The sequence below is a fragment of the Puntigrus tetrazona genome, chromosome 7 (genome assembly GCF_018831695.1).
Source record: "Puntigrus tetrazona isolate hp1 chromosome 7, ASM1883169v1, whole genome shotgun sequence".
NCBI classification, from domain to species: domain Eukaryota; kingdom Metazoa; phylum Chordata; class Actinopteri; order Cypriniformes; family Cyprinidae; genus Puntigrus; species Puntigrus tetrazona.
The window spans coordinates 22,563,589-22,572,400 of record NC_056705.1 but is presented as its reverse complement, the minus strand read 5'-3'; the positions used below and the strand labels follow the sequence as shown (position 1 = coordinate 22,572,400).

Sequence of the window (8,812 nt, the reverse complement as noted above, 5' to 3'; positions counted from 1 at the left end):
AAATACAACAGAAAGTTGTCATACTTTTTTTTTTTTTTTTTTTAAAACGAGTCTCTTCAAAACCAAGAGAGGAACCATTTTAAATTTGTTTAACAGTAAATAATCAGTCTACGCTGTTCTGTTATATTTTACTGTCAAACACATTTACTATATTTATGCATTTCCTCAAAATCTAAAATGCTTTTGTCCTCTGTCACACATCATAAACAATTTCTTAATCTTATCATAAACCAAACTAATGCAATTTTGGAGGACGGCAATATTTAACTCAAAGTGCTTGATAAAACAAGGATTAACTTATGTATTCATTAGAGAGTGATGCTAACAATGCGTAATTGAATTTCAGAATCTGACGGTATTTTTTTAACTGGAAAAAAAAAACTGAATTTAAATTGTAACATGTTATTTGTTAACTAAATACAAATCCAGTAAAAGGAGCCTATACGCACTGCTGTACCCAGTTATAGCATACAGTAAAATAAATTTGTGCCGTCACACTCACTTTCTACCACTATACATTTCATTTATGATCTTTGTAAAACAATAAATCAAACTCCCACAACCACAATGAGCAAATAATGTGGGGAAACACACAAACACACAGAAGCCGTTTCAAACTGAGTCATACAAAATCATTTCTCCAAGGTTATGGTCAATAGTCCTGGATCACACACACACACACACACACACACACTTTAACAAACTTTAAGTACTGACCTAAAGAACAAGGCCCAACCCATTTCTGTTAAAATCTTTTAGAAGGACTGTGTGGCCGTTTTTTCTTACACACATTTGAAGATTACATCTTTGCAGTAGTGTATGAATATTAGCACCAATACAAAAAAATACATATATCTTACTGTAAAGACTGCAGTCAACAAAACTCTCGCTTGCACAGGGAGTTGAGCACATTTTTTTTCCTTTTTGCTTTATAAAAAAAAAAGAAAGAAAAGAAATTATTGACATTTGATGCCAAAGAAAGTTTAGGAAATTAAATCCTTGTGCCCAATTAAATTTTTTAAAGGCATCTGTTGGTCAATGATGAATGGGGCAATATCATTTTCTGTTTCATTGCCACACAAATTCTCCTTGCAAACATTTAACAAGTAATGCTTTAAAACCAGTTTCCCCACATTGGTACAGAAAAAAGACGTACATTTTGGAACAAAAAAAAAAAAAAAAAAAAAAAAAAAAAAAAATCCATCCAAGTTAGATTTAAACTAGCAGATGGCAAGCTTACATTAGAGTGAAAACAACAACAAAAGTGAATGGATAAGATGGTATTAGAGCAAAAATTAAATTTATGATAAACTGGATTTTGCATTATGAACACCATATCTCTACCACCTCTAACTCCACAATCACAAAAGAAATTAGGCAAGCGACTTGTCAAACTTTGTAGAAAAAAGTAATTTGGGCCTTATGCAGTATGGGTATCGGTTTCACCATATAAACCGTGTGTGTGTGTGTGTGTGTGTGTGTGTTTGTATACATTTTATATTAATATTGTAAGGTTGTAGAGTTATGGTGTGGCAAAATACTATATTGCTTTTATACACCCCTCTTCAGTATGATGCATCAGCACACAATGAAAAAGCCTCATATTTCTGAAACAAGTTGAAGAAAAAGTACATGAAAAGAACCATTCTTCAAGCAATCAACTGCCATTACTGGAAACAATTCTTTTTCATGTATGTATGTATGTATGTATGTATATATATATATATATATATATATATATATATATATATATATATGTATATATATATATATATATATATATATATATATATATATATATATATATATATATATATATATATATATATATATATATATATATATATGTATATATATATATATATATATATATATATATATATATAGATATATATATATATATATATATATATGTATATATATATATATATATATATATATAGAGATATATATATATATATATATATATATATATATATATATATATATATATATAAAAAAAAGCCATATTACAAATCATCAGTAGTCACACTTTTGCTGTGTAAAGGGGAAGAAATTTTCACTGAAATACGTAAACTTTACACTAAACTTAAAAGAAAAAATACATGTTTGTCTACAATATCAAACTGCAAATGATAGATAGGATCACCTGTATGGTGTAAACTGTATTTTTTTTAAAGACTTAGAAAGAACTGAAGTGAAATTATATATTTGGGTCAAAATATTTAGTTACCTATTCAACCTCCCCCTTTATCTGCAGCATTTATATCTCATACTTTTCAGATATCTTACTATACTTGTATTCATGAAGATGTAAACTGTAGTTAGAAACCACAACAAGCTTTTAAATTTACTTTTAAATGAAAGGAGACTTTGCAAATCAAGCCAGCTGGCAAATTGTAACATTTATCACAATGGCTGTATTAAAAAAGGAAACTCAAGCAAAGAAATAAACCTCGAGTTTCAAGGACAAAAGAATTATTTCTTCATTGAGTCTTCTGTTTTAACCCTTTTTTTTGCTTATTGTATTATTACACCAACATATTACCCTGCTTATTTCTTTAAGATGCTTTCAAGCAGCATTGAACTAAAGGGGAACATGAACCAGTAATAGATTTAACAAAAAAAAAATAAAAAAAAATAAAGGCAGTGGGGGGAACTTTTTCTTCCAACACACCAAACTTCACACAACTCTATCCTCTACAAATCATTTAAAAAGGAAAACAAAGCAAAACGCTAAATTATCTGATTAGTGAAGGGGGTGTCACAATTGTAGTGCTTTCAACCTGACTTCTGAGTATTCATAGTTCGGTCACAGAAACTTAGACTATTAGAAGGACTGAGACTAGGTTCACAAGCACATGCACAATCAGTAGGACCACAGTTATAGTGTATCCCAGATCAAACATAAAAAGTGAAGCTAAAATCTATAAGGGGTAAATTAAAGAACAAATCTTAATGCTTAACTATGCCTTTTTTTATTCTTTTCAAAACTGATCAACCTTGGAATTAACAGACTGAAAACAAGTCTATAATAAATGCTGTTGACCAGAATCACCTAACTGTATGTTCAACCCATTTCCATGTTTTCCTCTTTTTATGCTTTCATCTTGGTGATACGCCATTTTAGATTAAATGACTGAGGAATAACAGGGTTTAGGACAGCGTGGTTAAGACAGAGCCCCCCGCAGGCCCTGTGCTCACTGTTCTTGTAAGGGTCCTCCTATCCCTCCTCTGGGTTTTGGTTGAAAGTAATAGGAGGAAATTACTGGTATGCCTCCTCGCTCAGCAGAAGAATCACACATTACTGCTTCCTAGAAACAAAGGAGAGTATCACCTTTAGTATTAAGCCAACATACACACTAACATTTTTTTAAACTCTATGTAGTGTTTTTAATTTGACAGTATGATTCATTATTCCCTATTGACGGATCAATGAGTTTATCAAAGCAGTGTACAACTGACTTCCTCAGTATCTAATACTGCTAAATACTGGACTCTTCTTACCTCCGCACTGAGAACCTGGAAATAAAGGAGAACAGAGAGTACTTTGCCACCAGCACTCTTCTTGCTGCATATTAGTTAAGCACTGTTCTCCAAAATTCAACGCAGGAAACTGTTTAAGAGACAAACAAAGGCAATCAATGAGTGTATTTTTATTTATTTATTCTTTTTTTTTTTTTACTTTTAAAAAGGTAGATTGTTAAACATCAAGTACTGTTTGTGGCACATATAAATTCAGAGCATTCAAGTGCAGGTGATGGCAACGTCAGTATTAACCAATATTAACATGCTAATCTATCATACAATCTTCCATATGCATGTCTCTGAAGGTTAGATAACGGTTAAAGAGAAAAGACTGGTCCTGCAGTCACTTACCTCATGCATATCTTGAGCAATATCAAGCGACTTCCCACTTTTTGGAATCGGATCAGTTGCAGCACATTTGCAAGACTCTGTCTCCCCACTAGATTCCTCTCGCTGAAGAACAGAGGACTGCACATGAGAACATGGCACCGAAACCGCTGCAGTCTCACAATGTACGCAAATCTCTTGTTCAGTAATCGGCAGAAGGGTGCTCCCACCCTCCTGCGAATCGAGCGAAGTCTGGGCACTCTTCTCCATGCCAGATTTCTTTAATCTGGGTAGGAACTTCCCAGACTCCAACTCTGATTTTCCATAGTAAGGGCCTTCACACTCTGCGTCCTCCTCGAGAGGCTTGAGGTCAGCCTGTGGGTCATCAAAGAGGTCTGCTTGACTAACTGGAAGACTTGCTTCCTCTTTCTCAGACTCTACATCTGACTCACTGCAACCACCTGGAGAAAGTTCAGAGGCAGATATTGGCCGGAAATGAGTCCTTGGGGAAATTCTAATGGCCCGATACTGAGTCCGGTTGATGCCATATAACCAAGGGCAAAAGGGCTCATTGTCTGAGCATAATATGGATTTTGGCTTGAATCCCGGGCTGAAAGAGGCCATATCCTCTGGCTCAAAGGAGCACTCCACATGCAGGACCTGGGAAAAAGGGTTGTTCAAATCAAAGGATGAAAACGGGTAATCCAGTCGTGATTCTTCACCATGGAAGCCTCCGCATGATCCCAGTAAATCTTCATGGAAGACAACAGAAAATCCCTTATTCAAACCATCCCCTGGTCCCTTAGTAGCCTGCTCATTTTGACCAAGGGACACAAGAGGCCTCCACAATGGCTTGTGGCCAGGAGCAAAGCAACTGCTTGTGTTCATGAACACATCTGCCCCGGCAATGGTTACCATGTCAGAAGATGTGGCTGCTGCACACTGCAACAAACTGCCACAAGCATCACCAGGTGGAATCATTGCCCATTCTCTGTCGCCACTTAGACTCTTCAATTCTCCATAAACCCCACCGAGGATAAATGAGGTGCTGTCCTGTGAATTACAATTCCAGGGCTTGGCCGGCGTTGTGTAATCCCCATCATTCATTTTAGAGAGCTTGTTTTTATGAAGTCCCTCGTCTTCCTTCTGCCCATCCCAGAGATGATACTCTGAACACTGCACAGCTTTCTTTTGAATAATTTCACCTTTTACATCCTTATCAAGACAGCTGCATTGGTAGCCGGTAGCCTCCTCTGGAAACAAGTGCTCCCCTGTATTCTTTACCCCGAGTGTTAAGACACAGTCTCTGTCTCCAATAGCCATCCAAATGTCTTTTATTATCCCTGAGGTGTATTCATCACTTTGTTGATTTGGGACATCTGAAAACACAACAGCATTATAGAGTTTACTCTCATCCTGCTCTAATGCTATGCCACAAACAGACTCCAATTTCGATTTCTTATTGAAGGGCTGGTTGGACTCTGTGCCTACGCTTGTTTCTTCTTGCTGGTGACTAGAGTTCTCTTGAAAGAAATCTAAAAGCTCTTCTTCTAGGCATAAAGGTGGGATAAGGGAGATACAGCTGACCTCTTCACTGCCAAACTGAGCAGATTCATCCGCTGGAGCATTGATCTGTTCACTGTCTGAACGCGTCTCCTCTGAGTGGGACCAGGGACTGCAGGTCCTCGTTGATAAGTTAGAGCAGTGTTCAGTTTCATCAAAGGCACTGTTTTTGGTCCAAATTAGCAAACGGGATTGTTTGTTTCCTTGTGGATCTAAACAGCTACTTGAATCTACATTGTCCTGTCCCTCAGTGAGCGAGTCGCAGGGAAAAGAAAAGGAAGGGCTATTGTACTGCAACTCAAAAAGGGGAAAACAGGAGTTTAGGGCAGAGATGCTACTGCTGGCTTCTTGGAGATGAGGCCCTACAAAAGCTCCAGACAGTTTGCTAAAGTTAAATGGAACACTGTCCAACACTGGGGAGAGCCTAATTGGAGAGTCACCTGGACAGCTTTCTCCTTCCAAATCTTCCAAGCTCGATGATGAACAGCACTCCCAAACTTGGGCAATATTTTCCATATCTTGTGTGATAGAAACATCTGCTTCTGAGGCTCCCAGAGAATCAACCCTTATTGCACTTTCCCCTTGCAGCTCAAGGCCATCTAAAACTACACATCCTGCTTCAAAGTGTTTTCGCTCAATGCTCTTTTGCCGAATCATGTTCAGGATTCGGCTTTCTTGTACCGCATCTGAGGCACTAGGATCCAATATGGATTGATAAAGATCAACTTCATAGAAGTGAGTGAATTCAGACAGATGCTCGTCATCTAAATTTTGACCATCTTCAGGAGGAGGGCAGCTTGGAATCCCATTCATTTCAGGAGCCTCTTCGTCACCTTCGCCAGGTACTTCAATGAAGTGACCATCCACAAAAGTGCCAGCTGCAAGGTACGCCCTTTGAAAACAAGAATTTGCAATGCAGATTCCTTGAATTCTCTCCGACAGACAGTCCACATCAATGGACATAGCTAAGTCATTGGAAGAGTCATCTTTACTCCGATACTTTGTCTCCAATTTACTTCTACTAAGGGGGACAAAGTATTCCGAGATGGGCTCTGTGTACCAAAGTGGCTCCTCCATATATTCCTTTCTTTTGGCCTCTCCTCCTGACTCCTGTGCCTCAACCAGATTAACATCTTTGCGGATCTCCCTCAGAGGACGTTTGCCTTTTTTCATGTAGTGCTGCTGTTGTTTAGATGGGCCTCCAGTGGTACTGATGTTGCCTCGTGCATTTTTCCGCTCTTCTTTGTCGATGACTTTAAGGGCCAGTTTCACCTGTCCTCCACCGCTGCGGCCTCTTTTGTTTCTGCTACTGACCTCTCGAGACTTGTGTCTTATGCGGACTGCTTTGCAACTGGTGGTTTGGTCACCCTGGTTACCACTGGAGCTTGAGCCAGCCTCACTAGAGCCAGAGGACCACGATCTGGGACGGAACCTCCCCTCAGATCGGTGTCTCGCCTGCCGCTTACTATGAGGAGCAACTTGGTCATCAGTTACCCCTGCTGCGCTTCCATGGAATCGGTTTTCCTTTTCCCTCTTAGTGCGTCGCTGCTGGGCCCTCTCGCTGGTTATGGTGGTGGAACTGGGTGCATCAACGGTTCGGTCTTTAAAAGCTTCACCTTCGCTGGTGCAGTCTTTTGGAGAGGATGTGTCTGTGCTTGTTTGAGGGACAGCAGATGATGATGAGCTGGAATATGTGCAGGCTTTAGCTTTGTTCCACACAGTCATAATTTCCTGGAGACAAACAGATTTTTCTGAGAGAGGTGGAAAAGCTTCATAGTACCTAGGAAGAAAAACATAGGAGAAAAAAAAACAATTAGAACAATACATTAATGAACATTTAAATATTAATGATTCCGCATTAATGAACATTTTGAGAGGCAAGAGTGATAGACCTGTAAAGCAATATATTGTGAAAGGGTCATGTGTTACATTGGCCCAAACAATTTAAAATAGTAAACCTCAAAAGATAACAAAATGATACACTCCACTGGGCTGGACAAGAGAACTTGCTGCCTTCACTGTCGGAAATTTCCTATTTCCCACCTTTAAACGTCATGATTATAAGCACGTTTGTTTTTTTTTTGGTTTTTTTAAATACATCATGTTAAAAATAAGTGAACGTTACAAATAATGGCTAACTATGTTACATCACCAAGTATTACAACACCAAGCCCAGAACTATAAAGTGTGGGGCCTCGATGAACAGACACGAACCATAAAAGGGGGGATCGCTCTAGAACCAGGTCGTAAAATCGCGCATCCTCCGCACCCCGGACCATAAAGGCAATCAAGATGGTCAGCCGAGCGATGCAGAGCGCCGCAAAGTCTACCAAACATTCTCAAGGGACTGTCGCTGCAGTGAGCTCGGCCAATCCGAGAGTACCCATGTCAAGATTGGGATGATTGAAAACGCAACATCTGGTCGACAGCGCGATAACCCGTTCTGTGCACTGACCTGGGACCAGTTCTACCAAGCCACCGAGTCAAAAGGTGATAAGACTCCCGCGGTGAATCAACGTGGTCAGGACAGCCTCACACTTTCAACCCCCACAGGGAGGCTTGCTGTGTCCCAAGACACATTCCTCAAAAGCGCGCCTTTTCTTTTTCGCTATAACAAAGGAACTGCCAGGACACACATAAAACTACTAAACGAACACTCTAAAATGCCTTTATTCCAAACATATAAAGGTTCATCTGTAAATAACTGCTTAATAAAGGTTTTGGGATGTATGTAGGAACCGCTATATAATCTTCAAATAATCCTCTAACAGAGAGCGTTCCATAAGCGTTAGATAATGCATGTTTGATATCGAATTGAAGCTTACAATGTTTCCAGTATCGTGGTGAATGAATCTGTGTGTTTGTTCAATGCACGACAGTGTATTCCGCTTATAAGTTTTTTTGATAAGGAACAGAAGTGCAGAATGTCAATTCTAACTGGGACAAAATATGCACGAAACCGGAGTCGAAAGCAAGCGTGGACACGTCCCTTCGACCTCGTGATTGGACCACTGCCCAGGGCACAGCCCAAAACTTGCACCTCAAAACGCAGGAACAGAGCTCTCTGAGTTGAGTTGAGACGAGTCGGAGTTGAGAACGAGAAGAATCGGAGTCGGAGTCGAGTCGAGAACTCTTCGGAACCACCGCAGGGGAATTCGGGTCGCTGCAGGAATCGCCACGAAACGGAGAAACTTCGGAACTGGGAGAAGTTAGAAGACTCTGAACAAGAACGACCCGATATCCTCGACTCCGGTCCGCTCCGTCACATCACTCCACGGACACTCACTGCCCTTTCCATAACCAACCCGGTTCATCCAAAGCGAACCACCAAGCTAGAGAGACTTCATTCAAACGGCCCGGGAAAGCCCGACCACGTCATCCCACGGACGAGCCT

At 39.6% G+C, this 8,812-nt stretch overlaps 1 protein-coding gene across 2 annotated transcripts in view; it reads right to left on the bottom strand.

Moving 5' to 3' along the window:
* Nucleotides 1-1,946: 1,946 nt before the first annotated feature.
* kiaa0232 (KIAA0232 ortholog) overlaps nucleotides 1,947-8,812 on the bottom strand; it is a 28,189-nt gene continuing 21,323 nt past the window's right edge. For both annotated transcript variants that reach the window (XM_043243732.1, XM_043243733.1), the window contains exons 6-8: nucleotides 3,880-7,198; nucleotides 3,508-3,616; nucleotides 1,947-3,314 (exon numbers count right to left, since the gene is read on the bottom strand). In XM_043243732.1, the coding sequence (XP_043099667.1) occupies nucleotides 3,298-3,314; nucleotides 3,508-3,616; nucleotides 3,880-7,198 (3,445 nt within the window). In that variant the 3' untranslated portion in view covers nucleotides 1,947-3,297. The remainder of the gene's footprint in view (nucleotides 3,315-3,507; nucleotides 3,617-3,879; nucleotides 7,199-8,812) is intronic.